The 22,927-nt window shown below is 44.2% G+C and overlaps 1 protein-coding gene and 1 non-coding gene across 4 annotated transcripts in view; both read right to left on the reverse strand.

The window, feature by feature from the left end:
• Positions 1–22,435, reverse strand: part of Zc3h7a (zinc finger CCCH-type containing 7A) — a 41,480-nt gene extending 19,045 nt beyond the window's left edge. The window contains exons 1-9 of one of the 3 annotated variants that reach the window (XM_041676436.1): positions 22,312–22,435; positions 8,910–9,010; positions 7,796–7,835; positions 5,934–6,131; positions 3,866–4,024; positions 3,566–3,646; positions 3,438–3,476; positions 2,002–2,035; positions 1,497–1,774 (exon numbers count right to left, since the gene is read on the reverse strand). In XM_041676436.1, the coding sequence (XP_041532370.1) occupies positions 1,497–1,774; positions 2,002–2,035; positions 3,438–3,476; positions 3,566–3,646; positions 3,866–4,024; positions 5,934–6,131; positions 7,796–7,835; positions 8,910–8,977 (897 nt within the window). In that variant the 5' untranslated portion in view covers positions 8,978–9,010; positions 22,312–22,435. Of the gene's footprint in view, positions 1–1,496; positions 1,775–2,001; positions 2,036–3,437; positions 3,477–3,565; positions 3,647–3,865; positions 4,025–5,933; positions 6,132–7,795; positions 7,836–8,909; positions 9,011–21,585; positions 21,758–22,311 lie in introns of those variants that run through there. The other 2 variants (XM_041676437.1, XM_041676435.1) reach the window with 2 other exon arrangements.
• LOC121464093 lies at positions 12,313–12,481 on the reverse strand. The gene has a single exon (XR_005976494.1). It is a non-coding gene; the product is annotated as a U1 spliceosomal RNA (small nuclear RNA).
• Positions 22,436–22,927: the final 492 nt, after the last annotated feature.

Here is a 22,927-nt window from a genome sequence, read left to right on the forward strand (position 1 = left end):
TCTAGACAGCACACTCCTTTCTTTTATTTCAGCAACGACCATGCTATCCAGTTATCTGTTATCTTCTCAGAAGAAGTGAAGAAAATGTCAAGGTAAGAAAGTCAAAGTGAATCCTAGAAGCAATACAAATTATCTACCACACTGCCTTATACTTTAAACAGGAGGAACTATGTCCTTGAGAAGAGAAAGTAGGGTTGAGGAGATGGTTTAGAGGATAAAGTGCTTGCCTTGTAAGCATGAGGACATGAGTTCAATGCCTGGAACCGCTGTTAAAAGTATAAAAATAGCTGGGTGGTGGCAGTGCATGCCTTTAATCCCAGCATTCGTGAGGCAAAGACAGGTGGATTTCTGTGAATTCAAGGCCAGCCTGGACTACAGAGTGAGTTCCAGGACAGGCTCAAAAAGCTACAGAGAAACCCTGTCTCAAAAACAACAACAAGGCCGGGCGGTGGTGGCGCACGCCTTTAATCCCAGCACTCGCGAGGCAGAGGCAGGTGGATCTCTGTGAGTTCGAGACCAGCCTGGTCTATAAGAACTAGTTCCAGGACAGGCTCCAAAACCATAGAGAAACCCTGACTTGAAAAACCAAAAAAAAAAAAAAAAAACAACAACAAAAAAGTATAAAAATAAATGAAAATTTTAAAAGAAAAAAGAAACTAAACCAAACAGGAGAGATGGCTCAGCAGTTAAGATCACTTCTCTTCCAAAGACCTGAGTTCTGTTTCCAACACCCATATAGGGTGGCTTACAATTGCCTGTAACAACTCCACAGGATCTGATACCCTCTTCTGATTTCCACAGGTGATGTAGGTGGGTCTTCTATCTGTCTGTTGCTTTCACTGGTTAATTAATAAAGAAAACTGCTTGGCCTGATAGGTCAGAACATAGGTAGGCAGGGAGACAGAACAGAATTGTGGGAGGAAGAAAGGAGAGACAGGAAGACGCCATGATTCTCCAACCCGAGATGGACGTAGGTTAGAATCTTCCCAGTAAGCCATCACCTCATGGTGCTGCACACATTATTAAAAGTGGGTTAATTAAGCTGGGTGATGGTGACCCAGGCTTTTAATCCCAGCACTCGGGAGGCAGAGGCAGGCGGATCTCTGTGAGTTCGAGACCAGCCTGGTCTACAGAGCTAGTTCCAGGACAGGCTCCAAAGCCGCAGAGAAACCCTGTCTGGAAAAACCAAAACCAAAACCAAAAAAAAAAAACGGGTTAATTAAGATGTGAGAGTTAGCCAAGAAGAGGCTAGATATAATGGGCCAAGCAGTGTTTAAATGAATACAATTTGTGTGTTGTTATTTTGGGTGTAAAGCTAGCCGTGTGGGAGCCAGGCGGGAACGCAGTCCGCCGCTCCTTCTACACATAGGAACAGGTTTCCACATGTCACAAACACCTCTCACATGTACATATGCGCACATGCGTGCACACATACACACCACCACCCACACTTTTTAAAAAGGGAATTAAATAGGAAACTAAACAGTGAAACTCACCATGAAAGCATCATTTGTTTCTGGGGCAGAATCAAGGAGATCGTCTATGTCATCCCCAAGGATAATGTCTCCATCATCTACAAAGGTGTCTGGTGGCATAAAGGCGTACTTCCCTCCATTTGCAAACACTGTGGATGGCAGTGGGCTCTCATCCACTTGCAAAACAGAAGTGCCAGGCATAACAGGAACTGAGGCCAGCTCACTCCCAATGTCATGAGGAAAACTGGATACAGGAAGGGAGACAACTGGAAGTGCTTCTTGCCTTGGGGTTAATAAATCTGCAATATACATAGAAATTTACTCACTCCAAGCCACTGTATTTACAAAACAGGAGTGCTAATGGCCAATAACAGAAGGTATGAAGGCCAGGTGAAAATATGAACGCAGTCAGTCTCGCTTTCATCCCACAGCAATCTCACTGACGATACTATATAATAAACACACTCTAGAACTGGCAAACTGGCAGGCATATTTCAGAGGATTAAGATGACAAGTGAAAACATACCTGGCTCAATATCTTCCACAGAATAGTTCACAGCCTGGAAATTAAACCAATAATGATCATGTTTTCAGGATTCTAAACTCTAAAACAGTCAGTAAAACTCATCTTAGAAGACTGATATAGATTTGCAAAGACATTTGACTAAGATATGAGAAATCAAAAGAACATTCAAACCACTTATCTCCTACTCTTTTTGTTATTTTGAGACAGGATCTCATTATGTAGTCCTGGTTGGCCTAGAACTCACAGAGATCCAGCTGCCTCTGCCTCCCAAATGCTGGGATTAAAAGGTGTGCACCACCATGCCTTGCTTCTTCTCTTGAAACAATCTCTTGTAGCCCAGGATGGCCTCAATCTCAGGATATAGCTAAGGATGACCTTGAACTTCCAGTCCTCCTGCCTCCCTATCTGGGATTACCAGGCATCATCAGACCTTCCGGTCCCCTTGCCTCCCAATCTGGGATTGTCAGGCATCATCAGACCTTCTGGTCCCCCTACCTCCGTATCTGGGATTACCAGGCATCATCAGGCAGGGCTTTGTTTTCTTTTGAAGACAGATCTGTGTTGTCCCTGCTCACCTTACACTCTTGGGATCGCAAGAGTGCACTTCTAGCAGACATGCATTTCTCAAAAGGATATTTAGATGGGAACAGGGACTAATCCAATCACTGTCCACCAACCCCTCACAATGACTAGTGCCATTCCAACAACCATAAGACTTTAAAGTTTTAAAAAAGAGAAAGAGACATGGTTTTACTCTGTAGTGCTGACTGGTCTGGCATTCTATGTAGACCAGGTTGGTCTTGAACTCACAGGGATCCTCTTGCCTCTGCCTTCTGAGACCTGAGACTAACAAATCTATTAGCCATTCCTGACAAGTTTTTTCTTAATTAGATTTATTCATTTCAATGTTATCTGTATTTTGCTTGTGTTGTGTAGGTATGTATACCACATGAGTGCTTGGTGTTCTGGAAGGTCACAAGGTAACATCAGGACCCCTAGAAGTGCAGTTACTGATGTGGAAACCACTGTATGGGCACTGGGAGCCACCTGGGTCCTGGTCCTCTGAAGAGCACCAAGTGCTCCTGTCTTTTTTTGTGTGGCTAATTTCTTGTTTAAACTCCAATGTCTCTCAAAACTAGTATCTGGCTTTGATCTATGATTTTCAAAGAAAACTGAGCATCTGTTCACATCCTGTCACATGCTCCAGTGGCCTGTGGGAAAGCTGGCTCAGATTAAAGTACAGTACTTGAATTGTTTTGTTCTCTAAAGTGACAGGAAGAAAAAATAAATAAATAAATAAAAAAGTGACAGGAAGCCATGGCCAGTTTCATGTTTGAGGCATCAAAACTACACTAAAACTACAAAAAGCACAGTTGCTAAGTCTGCCAGCCCTTCTTCTCTCAGAAGCATGATTCTTGTATAGATAATAACCCTACCTTGGTAGCCCCATCTCCTGGAACTGGCTTCAGAGAGAGCTGAAATAAAATGAAAATGCAATTTCAAAACAGAACCGACTCAAGATTATACAACAAAATGAAAAAGCCCTGAGAGAAGTTTGACTTACCTCAGCTCTAACATATGCTTTCCTTATTTTAAATCCCAATTTCTGAGCTAATTCTTGAGTTAGTTTTATTACATGTTCATCCTAAAAAAAAAAAGCCAACATTCATGAATGTATCTGCAGCGAAACAATCAAACAGGGTCGTGACGTTTCCCAGCTAGACACTTGGTTTATTAGCTATCACACTCAACTGGAGCAGGCTGACGGCTGCAGGAAGTCCTGATTCTTTCACTTGCCATTTCTCCACGCGAGAGCAGTAAAATATTTGATGCAAACAAGAGAGCTGAAGAGTCCATTACATACCTGAGGCACTGCTAAGGAGCACTTTGCTACAGCATCATAGGCCTCTTTGTAGCGCCCTAAGTCACTCAAAGCCTTAGATTTCCGATACAGAGCCTTGCAGTTACTGGCATTAATACTGAGGACAGCATTACAATCTTCCAAAACTTTATCATGGAAACCCTGGTGGGAAAGGCCGAAAGAGAAAGCCAGAGTCACACAATTAATACCTCACTCTGATGCCTGTTTCACACATGAAAACAAATACGTGACCACATTCTATGACTCTCAACTTAAATTCAAAGTTCACAATGTTATTTTTCATTTCCGTCATTTTGTTAGGATGTTCCACATACATAAAAGTGGGAAATTATCATGAATATCTATGTACTTCCTATCTTGTATCAGACAAATATGAGTACTTGGTCAGAGAGCCCTATGTCTCCAAGGAAGAAAGCTTCTGGGACATGGCTGGTACCCCAATGTCATAATCTACCCGATTTCCTCTCATTATCAGCACTGCTTTTTAAATCCATTGAAGATGTCAAATGTGGAGGCTGGGGAGATGGATCGCAGCTAAGAGTACTGGCACCCTTCCAGAAGACTCAGGTTCAATTCCCAATGTCCACATGGAGGCTCACAACACCCTCCTCTGGCTGCACAGGCACCAGGCAAACATGGCAGTGCACAAACACAGGCAAAACACTCAAACACATATACCCATGGTACACATACGTGCATCTGGTAAAAGGTAAAACAAAATAAATAAATCTAAAAAATACATTTTTAAAGTCATGTGAGGGGTTAGTGAGATGGCTCACCAGGTAACCCTGATAACCCAAAGCTGCCTCTGATTGCTACGCTCTCATTCTCTCTGCTCTATAATAAATAAAGAGGGTAACTACAGTAATGATAGTATGATATGTATGTATATAAAATGTGTATACGTATACACATACATTTTTTTGTTTGTTTTTTTTTAGGCAAGGTTTTACTGTGTAACCCTGGCTGGCCTCAAACTCAGAGATCCACCTGCCTCTTCCTCCCAAATACTGGGATTACAGCTGTGTGCCACCACTGCTCAGCAGTGTGCTTAGAAAGAGGCTGGGGGGAGCTCAACGATGGAGTGCTTGCCTGGCATGTGCAGGCCCTATATTTCAATCTCAGCCCTGTAAGGAATAAAACAAAACTTCTTATTTAAAAAAAGGGGGGGGGGGGATAGAGAGATGGCTCAGTGGTTAAGAGCACTGACTGCTCTTCCAGAGGTCCTCAGTTCAATTCCCAGCATCCACACGGTGGCTCACAACCATCTATAGTGGGATCTGATGCCCTCTTCTGTCATAAAGGTGTACGTGCAGATAGAGCACTAATATACATAAAATAAATCTTAAAAAAAAAAACAGCAATAAAAATACTGCAAATTTATCTTGCAAGAGATTGTTCTTGGCTGGCACCTGGAAGTCCTCCAAGACTACAGAAATACAGCAACTATTCTTTGTAAAAAGAAAATTAAAAAATAGAAGAAAAAAAGGGAGGGCTGGAGAGATGGCTCAGAGATTAAGAGCATTGTCTGCTCTTCCAAAGGTCCTGAGTTCAATTACCAGCAACCACATGGTGGCTCCCAACCATCTGTAATGAGATCTGGTGCCCTCTTCTGGCCTGCAAACATACACACAGACAGAATATTGTATACATAATAAATAAATAAATAATTTTTAAAAGGGTTATAGAAAAAAGGGATTGTCTGTGCTTACACTAAAAACAGATGTTCTTTCTCTGATCTGAACACTGTATACTGCACACACATCACATACCACATGACACCCACTAACCTCCATTGCTGACATGTCAATTTTAAAAGTAAAATGTAAGTAGCTCTCAAATAGCTTATTAACCAGGGACACATTATAGAAAGCAACATTAGCCACCCATGAGCACACATGCACAGTGCAGCTCAGTGGTACATGCCTAGTACCATGCTATGGCCTTAAAAGCATAGGGGCTAGGCTCCACACCTAGTCCAGGGCAAAACTTAGGAAAATGGCCTCTTATTAATATATTACAGCACTGAAGAAAATGCTCTAGAACTCACCATATTAGAATAGCAGGCAATACGATTTATATGAAGTTTTTCAATGATTTCTTGAGGAATTAAAATTTCTTCAGACTTTGCATAATCAGCTATACTCAAAGCTTCCGAGTACTGACTTAGAGAGCTACTCCAATCACATTCCCGATAAGTATCATTTCCTTCATTAAAAAGATTTCTCACGAGAGCTTGCAAATACACCTAAAAAGAGAAAATTACCTCTTGAAGCCAGAACAAGGTAAGACAGAAGTAAATATCATGTTTATGCCTAAAACCTCAGAGAGCACTGCTGTAGGAAAGCCTGTCGCTGCTGCCTTGCTAGGAAGTTCATCTTTCCTATTTCTGCAAGAGAAAATACACTCTCCCTATGAGAAAAAACAGGGTCAAAAATACTTTTTAAGTGTACTGTGTACATCTCTATGATTCTGGGCAGGTAATAGACACTTGGCACAGTCCTCAGTCAAGAGAGTACAATTTACATTTATGGCTTCAAATCTGCTGTCATCCTCCTGCCTCTGCTTCTCAAGAGCTGAGATTACAGGTATGAGCCACCACACCCAGCTTTGGTTTAAGTCTTTGACTTTCTTTTAGAAGTCTTTCTGAGAAGGCAACAGTAATAAAGACTTTCATGTGCTGCTATGCAGCACACTAGGGAGCGTGTGCATGTAGGTATGCACACATGCACAGTACCCTTTAGTATTTTCATGTCTTTACCAAAATAGTCAAACCTTTCCACATTTTTAACACATCGTTTACATTTCATGTTTAAAAACATTTTGTCACTTGTGGGGACTGGGAGGAGTAGTTTTATGCATGCGACTGTGAAAAAGAATTTGGGAGTCAGACCTCTCCTTCCACCATGTGGGATTCATTCAGGTCATTAGGCTTGGTGCCTGGCGCCTTCCCATGCTGAGCCATCTCTCTGGCCCTGTATTTCTTCTTTTACAAGCTATTTCCTTAGATTGTTGCCTGATTTATGGGAAGGAGATAAGGCTAATAATTTGCTTACTAAGCGACTATAACTATTTTTCGATATGTACAAAAAAATGCCTTGATATTCTAAGAGACCTTTTCTATCACAAGATCCTAATATGCACACATTTAAAATGCCTAGACTGTTAAGAAACAACCAGGCATCAAGGCCCGATGTGGTCTATGATGTGTCACACAATCTCTGTGGGCCCAGCTCCACATGCGGGAGAACAAAAGAATTTCCCAGGTATTTCGGCCAAAGACTTAAGACTTCCCTCATGAAAATAGGGAGGAAAAGAAGCTGAACACAGGAGGAGGAGGAATGTGGACACTTGCAGACACACATCCTCAGAGATGAGAAGCAATGGCCTTCTTCTCCCTGTGCTTAGCCAATTCAACCCAGCTCTTCCCTCCCATTCTCTAGACAACCCTCCTTCCGTGCCACCAAGACTTATCAAGATGAAAATGATGACACCCACATGCTCTGTTCAATTCCACCCCACGTGTAATTGATGAAATAGTATTGACAGAGGGCTCTAAATCCACACTAACTCAGAATACACTAACACAGGAAAGAAAATACAGGACAACTGTCCCAAAAAGTCCCAAAGGCTGTTCTATATAGAAGAGATTGGCAAGCTTTTCCTATAAATGCCAGAAAGTGAGCATTTAAAGCACTGTGGGACACTTAAGTTCTGCCTATGTCCCAAAGTGCCACAGAGAACACATAAACAAAAGGCTGCAGTTGCAGTATTCTGATAAAGCTTTATTTGTGAAAGAGGGTAGCTGGTCAGGGCAGCTGTGACACAAGGCCAGAGTTTACTAAATCCTGCTGCAGATGTGATAATTCTTAGACTACTGTGACTATCCACAGCTCTTCCCAAAGTCATTACCGCATATTGCTCCTGGGTCCCTGGATATGACAGCGGAGACCTGAGAAGAAGAAACAAATCCATTGTAATTACCAAGATCTACTAGAAGTCTTGTTCATTTGTTCTGAGACAGTACCCCTGATGGACATGGAACTCACTGAGATCAGCCCACCTCCACATCCCACAGGCTGGGATTGCAAGAATGCTCCACCCTGACGGGCTCCCTAGCAGCATTACTCAGCCAGAAGTTATCTTAAACTGTGCTTTTTAGGGGCTGGAGAGATGCTCGGTAGTTAAAAGTATTTGCTGCTCTTGCAGAGGACCCTGATTTCAGTTCCCAATAACCATATGGCAGCTCAAAGATCCAATACTCTCTTCTGGCTTCTGAATGCAGAATTCCTATTACAAGTGCTAAGATATGTCTCCTCCCCAAAATGACCAGAGACCCTTCTGCCTGAACATGTCCCTGAACAAAAGCTGTCTGTCACAGGTGCTGTTCCTAACAGCAAAGCCCAACAGCCAAAGCCTTCTGTGCTGCGGATGTTCACTCCAGATGTTTAATTCGCCAGAATGCTTCTTATGGAAATACATTCCAATTCTTCATACTAATTTGGGGGAAGGGGCTGCAACATTAGGGCTGTAGCCCTAAAAATATAAAAATATTTTTAAAAAAGGTATAAGAATACCCAAAAGGGGGCACCCGCCTTTAATCCCAGTACTTCAGAGGGAGGCAGATCTCCAAGTCCAAGAAGACTTGGAGTTGCACGACAGCTAGGGCTACAGAGAAACCCTGTCTTGAAGAACAACAACAACAAAAATAATATCCAAAAAGAAAAGGGAAAAAAAGTGCTCCAATGAAAACGTCCTTTCCAACCCAACCTGAACACTGTGACAGTTCCTAGTCTATCAGGGTTGGATTCATGCTTATAATCCAATACTTCTGAGATTGAAGCAGGAGGACTGCTAGGAGTTTGAGGTGTTCTTGGGCTACAGTGATTCTACTTCAAAACAGAACAACACAAGCCTGGAAAAACCCAAGAGATCTCTGATTTTCCACATGTGTGGACTTCATACATAGTACAGGGGTGGTCATCAGCTAAACACAGCGGTGGGCCATGAAGTATCAACTTCTTACTGGATGAACTGTAGACCTTCCTTAATATTGTGCTGTCTTTTTCTTCTCTCCTCGGACACACTGGACATGTTATCCGCACATCCACTTGCTAATTGAGCAATCTGCAAAGAAACAAGGCACAAAATTACTGTACCTGCCAGCAATTCTGCATTCCCCACTAAACATCCAGAACTCTAAGCAGTCAGGAAGCAGAGGAAGGCAGATCTCTGTGAGTTCCAGGCCAGCCTGGTCTACAAAGGAGTTCTAGGACAGTCAAGGCTACACAAGAGAAACCTTGTTTTGCAAAAATAAAAAAACAAAAAAAATTCCATGACTCTAAGCTCTCATTCAGACCACAAAACACACCATCTCCATAATCCCTGGACACTAAGGAGCTGTCAGTCCCTTTTCTTTGGGGTCCCTCCAATGCGTCCACAGCATGCTATTTTCAGGCTGCTAAGGACATCCTGGATGTGCCTCCTAAATGTCTCCATTCAAAGGCATCTCCCTTCCTCACACAGGTTTTGTTTCTTTCCTGTCAAACCACATGCATGAGCTGCAACAAGAACAGTCTCAGCCTTGTTTAACTTCTGGAAGATCTCCAGAAATGAAAACTTTACCTCCGCCCGCCTCAGATATCCTAGTAAGCAGAGCCCAAGCTTCTGAGTTAACTCTACAACAGTATGGACAGATCTCCACAGTGACTCATGCCACTGCTATCCATCCCTCTGACCAACCGTCACTGAGAAGTTCCCAGTAACTTAAACAGAACCTCTGAGAAGGGGGTAAAAGAACTGAATCTTCTTCCAGGACTCTTCAATCCCTAGCATGCACAATGACAGTTCCTAGCCATCTGGGGCTCCAGTTCCAAGGACTCTAACACCTTTTTCTAAGCTCTTCTCAGGCACTACATGCATGTGGTACACAGGAATATATGAGCAAAACACCCACACACAGTTTTAAAACATGGTTTCCCTTCCAGGCGGTGCCTTTAATCCCAGCACTCAGGAGGCAGAGGCCAGCCTGGTCTACAAAGCAAGTTCCAGGACAGGTTCCAAAGCTATACAGAGAAACCTTGTCTCGAAAAATCAAAAGAAAAAAAAGTTAGTCAAGAAGCAGGCAAGAAGCTGGGCGGTGGTGGCGCACGCCTTTAATCCCAGCACTTGGGAGGCAGAGGCAGGTGGATTCCTGTGAGGACAGCCTAGTCTACAAGAGGTAGTTCCAGGCTCCAAAACCACAGAAAAACCCTGTCTCGGAAAAAAAAAAAAAACAAAAAAACAAAAAAAAAAACAACAAAAAACAAAGAAGAAGAAGCAGGCAAGATGGTTCATGTTGGGAACACCTGCTGCACTGGGCAGTGGTGGTGCACGCCTTTAATCCTAGCACTTGGAAGACAGAGGCAGGTGGATTCCTGTGAGGACAGCCTAGTCTACAGAGCAAGTTTCAGAAAAGCCAGGGCTATAAAGAGACCCTGTCTCTCGGGGGTGGAGGTAGAGGCTGGGGGAGGTTCCTGGGTAATGATAACTGGTCAGGTTAATAGTCTTAGGATTATTTCCCTAGAAAGTGCTGGAACACTTTGAACTCTGACCTCTTACAAAAGGCACAGGGCAGGGCTGGGGAGGTGGCTCAGTGGTCCTGGGGTTCAATTCCCAGCAACCATATGCTGGCTCACAGCCATCTATAATGAGATCTAGTGCCCTCTTCTGGCCTGCAGGCAGATATCCAGGCAGAATACTGTATACATAATAATAAATTTAAAAAAAAAAAGGCACAGGGCAAAGAGTTAAAAATACAAGCATATGATTAGTAGGAAATTAAGTAGGCACGGTGGGGCACACCTGCCCTTGGGAGGCAGAAGCAGGTGGATCTTTGTGAGTTTGAGTCTGGTCTACAGAGCGAGTTACAGTACAGCCAGGACTACACAAAAGAACCCTGTCTCAAAAAACAACAAATACGTAAGTAAAAAATAAATAAATCCTCTTTAAAACTCAGGCCAGAGCCTCAGATGTCATAGCTTTGTCTTTCTGAGATTAAGTCTCACCTTTGTAGCCCTGACTGAATTGTAACTCCAGAGGTGGACCAGGTTGTCCTTGAACTCTTGATCTTCCTGCTTCCACCTCCTTAACGCTGGAGGAATTACGTGCCCCGCTCAGAAGGTTGTTTGGTTGTCATCCTAGAGAACTGAACCAAGGCCCTCACATGCACTTGGCAGGCTCTACTACTGAAATAAATCCCCCATCCCCAAATACCCACAATTTCAGTATGTCAGGTTATATTTGAACACAGTGTGAGGGGTTACTAGAGATGGCTCAGTCGTTAAGGAAGCCTACATGGCAACTCACAATGTCTGTAACTCCAGTTCTAGGCAATCTAACACACTCTTCTGATTTCCATGGGCACTAGGCACTCACATGGTAAACTGCCAGAAAAATACTTATACACATAAAATAAATAATCTAAACAACAGTGTAATAGCATTTCAATACTTTTTGCTTTTATCAAAATCTTGATGAAGAATTACAAATTTATTGTAGACATTTTCTACAATGAAGACCATACACTACCTAGATTCTACAAATATTTTTCAATATTTATTACATTTGTCCATCTTTAGCAACCTGACTTTCTTAGCTTAACACCAACTCACTTTATTTGACAAATTTAAAGTCAGAAGGACAATGAAATGACTCAGTGAAATTTGCCACCACCACTAACATTTGGAGTCTGATCCCAGAAAACTAGGAAGGAACCATTCCTGCATGGTGTCATCTATACACACACACACACACACAGCATGCATCCCTTCTCTCTGAAACAAGATCTCACTGTGTAGCCCAAGATGGCCTGGAACTCACTCTGTGTGTTAGGAAGAAAGACATAGTGGTTCACACTTTTAACTCGGGAGGCAAAGGAAGGCGGATCTCTGTGAGTTTGAGGCCGGTCTGGTCTACAGAGTGAGTTCCAAGACAGGCTCCAAAGCTACAGAGAAACCCTATCTTGAAAAACAAAAATAAAAAATGAAACACAGACTACCAATCCAGCCGCTCTCTTAGGCCCTTGCTTACCCAGTCAAGCTCGTGCCAACCCCACACAAACTACGCAGACTCTGCTCCACCAGATTTAACTTAGAAAATAACCCCACCTCCCACTTCCACTTTTAAAGAAAACTGTTTTAGTTTATCCCTTCTTTTTGGTTTGTTGTTTTATTATGTATTTACCTGTAGAGTCCCTGAGTATTAGTCAACACTATGACAACTACCTGCCCACTAAACCCAGCTCACTCTGTCAGTCTGGCCTCAGGTTTTTTGTTTGGTTGGTTTTCTGTAGCCATGGCTGTCCTGAAACTCACTTTGTAGACCTGACTGACCTTGAACTCAGAGATCCACCTGCCTCTGCCCCCAGCTGAGAATATTTTTTTCTGTATAGGGGAGAACACAAATGCAATCCCCACTGCACAAATTATGCAGTTGTGTTTCCTGCATTTGGGGAAATTTAAAAAAAAAAAAAAAAGTCCGCACACCCCAAGTGCAACAGCTTAGCATTGCCTCTGAAAACACCTTCTTGATCATGGTAGCTCCCTGCCAGGTAATTAAGAAACTTCTTGTAAGAAAATCTCACACAGAGCAAAAGCTGCACGACCTGGGTTTGTCACTCCATGACACTTCTTCCTCACCTTCTATCATGGCCCTTACTAGCTTGTCCCTGGCCTCACTGCCATTGTCTCTTCACAGCCTGAAGGTCTATCTTCACCTGGCCTTATCCAGATCTCTCCATATTGTGCTCTAGGAGGAACTCTAGCCCAGATGTTAAAGGACACCCAGCTGGGCCCCTCACTACTGATGGTTCTCTGCCTCTCACACTTCAACTCGGGTGTCACACAAATGTCCTAGGTTATTTACAAGGTACTATGATAGTAAAAGGAATTTCTCCTTCCCAGCAACACTGTCCCATCTGCATTCCCCAGTCTCGAGTGTACTGCCAAAGACACCCTATAGAAAACCCTTTATCTAAACCAGACCTGGTGGCACATGCCTATAATCCTAGTATCCAGGAGGAGGCAGAAAGATCAGAAGCTTCAGGCCATCCTTAGCTATACAGGTGAGTTCAGGACTAGCCTGGGCTACATGAAACTCTGTCTCAAAGGAAAACCAAAAACCTTCTTTGTCTCATTTGTCTCAGCTTCTTAGGTGCTAGTTATGAACCAGCACCTCTAGATAGCAGAGCACAGAGTACACATCACATGTGCACACACAAGCACAATGACTCATAACGGACAGCCAGTACTTCTGTGGGAACTCCTTCAGCCAGTAGCCTTTAAGACACAGCCCGCATTGGGCACCAATTTGTTGGTGCACAAAAGAGTTCCATAGCCGGGTGGTGGTGGCGCACGCCTTTAATCCCAGCACTCGGGAGGCAGAGGCAGGCCAGATCTCTGGGAGTTCGAGGCCAGCCTGGTCTACAAGAGGGACAGGCACCAAAGCTACAGAGAAACCCTGTCTCGAAAAACAAAAACAAAAAAAAAAAAAAAGAGTACCACAACAGCCCTGAATGGAGTATAACATTTATTCATTTAGAGATAAACTTACAGAAAGAGTAGTGATCTGCAGTCCTCTGCATGTGCTGGGAACTGGAACCAAATCCAGGATCCAAGAGGCACGCACATACTTTTTGTCTGCATTTATAGTACATGAGACCACGCCCAAAGTGGGCCCATATCTTTTTTTTTTTTTTTTTTTTTTTTTTTGGTTTTTCGAGACAGGGTTTCTCTGTGGTTTTGTAGCCTGTCCTGGAACTAGCTCTTGTAGACCAGGCTGGTCTCGAACTCACAAAGATCCGCCTGCCTTTGCCTCCCAAGTGCTGGGATTAAAGGCGTGCGCCACCACCACCCAGCGTGGGCCCATATCTTAAAGGCTATTTCCTGATTCGTAATAAGTAGAAAGGGTTGTTTTGTATATATTGAAACCACTGAAATTATACCAGATGACACAGAATTGACATCATTATTTATTCAGGTTCAAGATATAATCAGGAATAGGCTTTGTCCCATATATATAACACACATCTGATCCCATATGGGTCTGTCAGGTCCTCTAGCACAAGGTAATGCAAAAACTGGTGTATTATTGACTGGAAATGTGCAGAGGCTTCAGAGTTTCATTAAAAAAATCATGTCAATAGCAAAGGTTTAAAAAAGGACTTTTCTATTACATGGCAACAAGCTAAGGAGATTATAAAGAAAAGTTTTACTTGTTCTTTCTATAACCAAACACACTACTGCAGGGAGTAACCCAAAGGGTACTCAAAGGAATAAAATCTGGCAGATGGATATGTTCCATTTTACAGAATTTGGAAAATTAAAATATGTACACCATACCATTGACACCTATTCAGGTTTTCAATGGGCAACTGCTTTGAGTTGGGAAAAGGCTGATTCAGTAATCACATATTTACTAGAAATCATGGCCATCGTGGGTATACCTGCACAAATAAAGACAGATGATGGTCCTGCATATGTCTCTAAGAAAATGAAACCGTTTTTTGCTTATTATAATATAAAGCATCTTACAGGAATACTTAACAATCCTACGGGTCAGGCAGTTTAGAAAGATCAAATTGAACTATAATGGATATGTTAAACAAACCCCCAGAATATATTGCATGGTGCTTAGGATAGGATAACTATTGAAACATTTGGCATATGTTGTTTGATGCTGTTCATGCTAGTTGTAATTCTAATTTTTATATATTTTTTGCCCCTTCTTTCTGTGGACAATACACGATATTTGTTTTATTGTATATAGTTTTGTATTAGGCTTAGAACTCTCTTGTTTAGACAAAAGGAGAAAAGTATTGTTGGAATTCCTTCAGCCAATAGCCTTTAATATACCAGTCCACTTTGGGCGAGATCTCATATACTATAAATGAAGATAAAATTTGTGCACAAGATTCCGGGCTGCTGGATTCAGTTCCAGTTCCCAGCAAACACAGTTGGATCCCTACTCTTTCTGTGAGATTATCCCTAAATAAACAAACATTTGTTATATTACATTCCAGGCTATTGTGGAACTCCTTTGTACACCAACACAGTATAGTATGTATGGGAAATAGTCTTACACCCATTGTCTTTTCCTGCTTGTAACATGTTTGTCACCAGAAGGAGAAAGGTAGAAGGTTCATGGGACTCTGTTTTTCCTTTGTGATTTCCTGTGAGTCTATAATTATCTCTGAAAATAAAAACCATTTTGTGGGGGGCTGGAGAGATGGCTCAGAGGTTAAGAGCACTGGCTGCTCTTCCAGAGGTCCTGAGTTCAATTCCCAGCAACCACATGGTGGCTCACAACCATCTGTACTGAGATCTGGCGCCCTCCTCTGGCGTGCGGGCATACATGGAGGCAGAATGTTGTATACATAATAAATAAATAAATAAATAAATCTTAAAAAAAAAACATTTTGTGGTCAGGCAGTGGCGGTGCACATCTTTAAACCATAACTCAGGAGGCAAAGACAGGCTGATCTCTGTGGTTTTGAGGCCAGGATGGTCTACAGAGCGAGTTCCAGGACAGTAAAAGCTACACAGAGAAACCCTGTCTTGGAAAAAAAAATTGTGCATGTTTTTTTGTTGTTGTTGTTCAAAGTAAGGCTATTAGCATGTTCTGCATTTGGCTTTTTCCACTAAGCACCAAATCTCAGAGCATTCTACATTTATCTCCACATACCATACACAAGGTTCTATAATTAGGTTGTACCACAATGTATCCAAGTCCTGGTGTGCACACCCTGCTGTTAACAACCTTGCAAGTTCAGCGGCACACAGGGCATCTCATGAATGTGTCAGCATCTTTCGTTTCTGTAGAATAAAGGGCATACATATGCCAAATAACACTACCCAAACATTCAGCAAAAACTCCATCTAGCCAGGAGGAGGTGGCCTTTAATTCCAGCACTCAGGGGGCTGAGGCAAGCAGATCTCTGTGAGTTCGAGGCCAGTCTGGTCTACAGAGCTAGTTCCAGGACAGCTAGGGCTGTTACACTGAGGAACCCTGTCTCGAAAAACCAAAACCAAACAAAAATAAACAAACAAAAACCTCCATCTAGTCCACACCAACACATCATGGTCACTTTTTGGTTTTTTTGGGTTTTTTTTTTAAATGTTTATTGGTGTTTTGCCTGTGTGCATGTCTGTGTGAGGGTGTTGGGTAACCCTGGAACTGGAGTTACAGACAGGTGGGAGCTGCCATGTGGTTGGGTGCTGGGAGTTGAACCAGGGACCCCTGGAAGAGCAGTGCTCTTAACCGCTGAGCCATCTCTCCAGCCCCACTTTTTGTTTTCTTGTTTTTGGTTTTGGTTTTTTGAGACAGGGTTTCTCTGTGTAGCTTTGGTGTCTGTCCTGGAACTAGCTCTTAGACCAGGCTGGCGTTGAACTCACAAAGATCCCCGTGCCTCTGCCTCTCCAGGGCTGGATTAAAGGTGAGCACTACCCAGCTCAACTTTTTCCATAAACAAAATGCTAGGGTTGTTGATACTTTCATTGATGACTCTAATTGTAAATTTTCTTGAATTTTTTTATGTGCATTAAGTGTTTTGCCTGTATCTATGAATACTATATGCATGTTTGGTGCCCTTGGGGGTCAGAAGAGAGCATGGGATCCCTTGGACCTGGAGTTACATGACAACTGTGAGCCACCAAGTGGATGCTGAGAACCAAATCTAGGTCCTCTGCAAAGGCAGCAAGTGCTCTTAACTACTGAGGTAATTAAATTAATTAATTGGCCCTATAACTGTAAATTCTCTTCCCAAACCTAACCAGTTCCTCAATCCAGAAATTCAAGTGTAGACTGTTCTTTCATGATTCCACATCCTACCAACTCTCAAAGCCCACCAAAGACACCATCAGAACACAGGCAGAGCATTCTGAGCATGTACAGCACAATGCTCTTCACTGTCCTTTTCCCCACCTACCTCCCACAGGACACTAAAGGAATGCTCTTGGAATAATACAGTTTAGTAGCAGGAGTGTGACACACTCCTGCAATCCGAGCTATTCCGGAGACAAGAGCATCAAGAGTTCAAAGTCAGTCTGGGCTTTAAAAAAGGCCACATCTCAAAAAAAAAAAAAAAAAACAAAGTCCCAAGTTCATTACTGTACTTTACTTCTGAGAAAGTCCACCAGTGGCTTCCCAAGACATTTAAAAGAAAACCTACTTCCTTGCTATCCTAAAAGAGCCTCCCTTCCCACTCCCTGCACACTGGTCCTCCTCAAGGCCACAGGATTTTGTGGGTTATCAAACTAGCTTACATACTCTTTACTCAGACATAGTGCTTGCTGTTTTCTCTGTCCACAGTGTATATTCCAGTCCTCCACAGAGCTGGTTCCTTTTCATCCTGGAGTCTTGGCTTAAATGACACATTTTGGGACCTTCCCTTATCACCTTAAATTGCCACAATGCCTGTCTTGACCTCTACTTCTACTGGTCACTTAAATAGGGACTTTGTTGTCTCTTGGTCCTGACTCTATGAACACATGGAACTAGTTCACTAAATAGCTGGATGGAAGATGAACAAAGTAGCCAAGTGTAAAGAGAATATTTCATGAAAACTCCAGAGATCAGTTGCATCAGAACTCTTCAGAACTGTTCCAAAGACAAAGCAGAATGAGTTGGACCTGGTGGCACACATCTGAATCCCAGCACCTGGGAGACAGGCAGAAAGGTGGTGAGTTCCAGGCTAGTCTGGGCTACAGAAGGCCCTGTCTCAAAACAAGCAATTAAAGAAACAAGCAAACAAAATGAAGCAACAGAAGGGAGGGAGCTGGGTGGTGGTGGTACACACCTTTAATCCCAGAATTTGGGAGGCTGAGGCAGGCGGATCTCTGTGAGTTCAAGGCCAGCCTGGTCTATAGATTAGGCAGTTCTAGGATAGCCAGGGCTACAAAGAGAAACCCAGTCTGGGGTGGAAGGTGGGGGAGAAGAATCCAAACAGGAAATTACTGCTGCAAACACTCATTGGAACAAGACAGAGATTAAAGCCCAAGAGTGAGAAAAATACAGATGTTCAAAAAGAACCTGAAACCACAAGGGACACCCCAAGGAGTACAACATTGCACTTCCTACATCAACACATCTCCCTGGTTAGAAGAAACTGAGGGAGGGCTTTTAGCAGTACGCGTCCAAACAGGAGACTCAGATAAGTAGGAATTAGCTTCATTAACTAAACTCTAACAAGCTAAAATATCCTCTTTCAGAGATCAGCTGTTTAAAAATTTGTTATCTCCCAAGATGTTACCCAGGAGGGAGAAAGCATCCTGAATTCCCTGTTCAATCAGCGTCTGTTAGGTGACAGGCATTCAGTCTAGTACAAAGCCAGTAAAGTGAAATTCATTACCTTTCATCTTTCACAGCATGGGGAGAAACCAGCTCCCATCAGCCGCCCAAGAGAAGTGAGATGTTACTATAGCACACTGAGACAGAAACAGCAGCTGACAACCTAAGCTGTGCCAAGAGCTTACCTGTAGTATGTCATCTGCTCTCAGTGAACTAAGAGATAGGTGCTAGGGGGTACAAAGATGTGGCCCTGAACAGAGAACTGGCCCCAGACCACAGAGCTAGATTCCGAAGCCAGACTGATGCCTATGAAGTTCACTATTCTGCACCAAGTGCCCCAGGCTCCTGGAGGAAGACCAGCACCTGCCTCTGGTAGTTCTGGCTTAGACACAGGTAGACACTTCATGGAATAAACATGCTCATGCACACATATGTACACACAGAGAGGCTCATGGGAATCATTTAAAACATCTTCACTCAAGCTGAGGGGCCATTCACAAGAAAACCTCCGTGGACTATGCTTGGCCAGAACAACATTAGACACAAATACTTCATGTAAGGGAAGCTGGAGAGATGGCTCAGCAGTTAAGAGCATTGGCAGCTCTTCCAGAGATCCTGAGTTCAATTTCCAGCAACCACATGGTGGCTCACAGTCATTTATAATGGGATAATATGTCCTCTTCTGGAATGCAGGTATACATGCAGATAGAGCACCATATACATAAAATAAATACAACTTCTTAAAAAATTCATGTGAAACAACATTCTTTCTAAGACATACCAAGAGATGGACTACCAGTTGGCCCTGGTTCAAACCATTATGGGACTGGCAAAGCTTGGATATCATAAAGATATAAGACAATAGTATATGAAATTGTCAAAATATACATAAAAGATATTTTTAAGGGGTGCAAGAAAAAGTAGTCCACTATTACTGTACTTTTGCTTTAAAAGTATCTGCTGATGGTGGTGGCACACGTCTTTAATCCCAGCACTCACTCTGGAGGCAGAGGCAGGCGGATCTCTGTGAGTTCAAGGCTAGCCTGGTCTACAGAGCAAGTTTCAGGACAGTCAGAGATATACAGAGGAATCCTGTCATGAGAGAAAAACAACAGAAAACTACCAAACGGTTCAAGTAATGCTCCTGAGAGCCTTTCCTGAAACAGTGTACACTGCTGACCCTTCACTTATCCAGCCCTTGGGCAAGAGGGCAAAATGCCACACCCTTCCTGCTGCAATTCAAGTAGAGAAACCCTGCTAAACAGCTTCTCCCTTCCTGAGACAGCTTCTCCCTTCCTGAAAACCAGAGGAGGCTATGCCAAACAGTACCAGGAAGGTAACTCCTTATTTGAGCTAAGTCCTCCCTTCCCCCATGGGAACTGTTCACTTTGAAACTGCCAAGAGATTTCAGATTCTGTAAACTTGGGAAGCAGCCTCCAGTCAAGCCAGAACCCTATATCTCATTACAATCCTGGGATTATTCAACAGAAAATATTTCATTGAGATAATCTGCCTCAGTCACCACAGTCATGAGGCACCTCAGATTCCCAAGGAAGCCCTCTACTCAAAGACTGGTATTTCTTGTCTTCTCACCAAACATGTCCCAGCAACCCTAGCTCCAAAATGCCGAGTTGTCCTCTCTTACTCGGGGAAATAAAACTTTTGCCTCTCACCATTCCACAGCCCAAAAGGTTCATTATGTTACAAAATTAACTTGACAACACATTAAACTTGTATAACTAAAAAGCAAATTTATAAATTTCTTGTTGGGACAAAACCTGGCAAGGTTGAGAATACCTCATTTTCTTTTTTTGAATTTTTATCAGTGAAATCTCTTAGGAAGCCTTGAGAGAGTGGTGAGGCAGCTCAGCATGTGAAGTTGCTGCTATTGGCAAAGCCTAATGAGCCCAGTTTGATACCCAGCTTACCTGGTGGACGGCGTGTGTGTGTGTGTGTGTGTGTGTGTGTGTGTGTGTGTGTGTGTCAGGATGGAGGAAGGAAGGGAGAGGGAAAGGGGAAGAGGGAAAGAGACAGAAAGAGGGGGAAAGAAAATGCACAACTTTTTTTTTTTTTGTAAAAACCTTGGAAGTTTGTAAATACCTTGAAAGTTTGTGTGGTTCTGTTGTTTACTGTTTGAGATGAGACCTCACTCTGCTGCCCAGGCTTCTCTGGGATTCCTGGGATCCAAGGCCTCCTCCCTCTTCGCTATGACAAGTGGCTGAGACTATGACACCCAGCTGACAGCCCACACTTGAAGATTATGGAGAAAAATGTGGGTTTGCTGGGACAAAACACACCCAGGTACTATCTAGAAGACAAAGCTTCCTCACATGGTGTTCTGTCTAGAAAACTCGTTCTAAAGCACTTGTGGTAATAGAGCAGAGGCGTGTTTTTATTTCTCTTTCTTAACTACCTATTCAATAAACTATTTCCACAATTGACAGTCTAACAACTGATTTCTTCCCTTATAAATGGATTCAACACACCCAAATCAGCAGATTTCAAAATCAGCCACTATTAACAACTGCAAGGCCTTAAGCTGACAATGAGCATTGTTACCAGTAGATCTGGGAAATACAGGGAAGAGGGTTGTAGTCTGAACAGAACGCTAACCAAAAGTCACAAGAGCACGAACCAGGGAAAGCGTGTTCCAGTTCATCTGGAGGACACTAAATCAACTGGCTCTTTGCACAACACCCCTCTCCAAATATTGGCAATAATCAACTTCAAGAACTCAATCTGACTACCAGCTAAAGCTTACCCTGTTGGTCCAACAGAGCAGAAAGAGAAATTTTTCGACAGAGAAAACTGTCTAAGCACTGGATTTAATCCAGGGATGAAGAACACCACCCCAACCTTAGGAGGGCGAAAAGAACCTTTCGATTCCTTGAGGACCTCCAGGAAAGGCAGCCAGCCACTTTCAGAGAATCAGGAAGAGCAGACGGCAGGGGCTCCCTGCCCCTCCCCCATTCGGAAGCTCCGTTGAGCACTGTCCAATCGAAATACGATGCCAGCCGTATAAGCCATTTTAAATTACCAAATGGCCATACTGAAAAAGTAAAAAGAAACCGGCCAGAGCGGTTCATTCCAACACGGCAACAACAGGTATTACCTCAATTGACTAAGTAACACACTACTAACACACGTTGATTTAAGTATAGGAGTTTACCAAGGAGATCTTTTTCGTTATTTCTCCCAAGTCACACTTGAAAATTGAAACCAGAGCTAGGCGGTGGTGGTTCACGCCCTTAGTCCCAGCACTCGGGAGGCAGAAGCAGGTGATCTCTGAGCCTGAGGCCAGCCTGGTCTACAGAGTGAGTTCCAGGGCACTCTCTGGGGGGAGGGGGTGGCAGAAGTATAACTCAATTAAGTCTTACCATATTCAAGTGCTGGACGGCCCCACGTCACCAGTAACCACCTTAGTGGACAGCACAGGTTTAGTTTCGCCAAACTCCCTTCGTGTTAAATGCCTTTACCCTCTTTGATCCCTTAACATCTAGGGACCCGAAAACGCCCAACCCCGAATAAATTCACCCAATCAGAACAAATGCACCACCCCTTGGGCCCAGCCAGGACCTTCCAGCCTGACCACACCCCTGCGCTGACCACCCCTTAACCGGAAATTCCCGCTAATGGTCTCCATTCTTTAAGGGTGGGGAAAGAAAAACCAAGAACCCCCTTGTAGTCCCGGCACCTCCGCTGAACCCCGGAAACTGGTCGCCACCCATATGCGGGTTCGACGGGCGCAAAACCCGCTGGGAGGAACCCGACACCAGTAAGCGCGCACTCGACAGGCATCGTGCGCGCCCCCAAAGCGAGACACTTATTAACCCGGATCCCCCGCGACCACCTAGCACGCGGAAATAACGAAATGTGGAACCACCAAAAGCGACTGCGCAGACGTCGGCCAAGCTATCCGGGAGACAGGGGCCGCACCGCCCGCTAGCGACCCCGGAGGATCCCCGAGCAGCCAGCTTCCGGGGCCCGCGCCCCTCCCCCGCCTGGAGTCCGTTAACGGCCGCGCGTGAGCACGAGGCGGCGGCACGCGCGCGACCAGGAAAGCGCGATCCTCCCCGCGGTCCCCGCGCGTCCCCTTCCCTCACCTGCGGGGCAGCACCCGGGAAGCGGACTCTGCGGGACTCGGAGGCGACAGCCGGACGTGCACTCACCCGCTCTCGCTCGCACAGCCTGGCAGCTTCCCTGGGCGACCCAAGGCGGCTGCCAGCCCGCGACGCTCAGGGCGGCGCCCTCTGGCGGCGGGAGGTCTCGCGCACCGCCCCGCAAACGCCACCATTGGCTGGGCCGCCAGCGTCAGACCCGGGCTGGAGGCGCCACGTCGGGGCCTCGCGGCTGCGGAAGCGGTAGCGAAGGGCGGCTGCCCGGGCGACTACGCGGAAGGGGAGCCCAGTGTCCTCGGCTTCTCCCTCGCAGTTTGGAGACCAGAGTGGGACTGGGAGACGACCTAGATTTTTCTGGGCACCAGGGTGTCACTCTCCTCGCAATCTGTTCCCTGCAATAACTTATCCCATGCGTCACTCTTCTCCCCGTCACTGTTGGCATCACTTTGAAAACAAACATATGCCCGTGCCTTTTCAAATGAATGGCAGACATAGGGACCCTGGGAGGTGATGTAAACTTAACCAGGCGCTCGGGTGTCACTCTTCCAAAAATCTCTTCTCATTAGTTGAGTTCTACTCAGCACGCAGTCACTACTTGTAA

Source organism: Microtus oregoni, unplaced genomic scaffold, assembly GCF_018167655.1.
Source record: "Microtus oregoni isolate MIOR12 unplaced genomic scaffold, Mior012 000027F_ref0000203, whole genome shotgun sequence".
In the NCBI taxonomy this organism is placed as follows: domain Eukaryota; kingdom Metazoa; phylum Chordata; class Mammalia; order Rodentia; family Cricetidae; genus Microtus; species Microtus oregoni.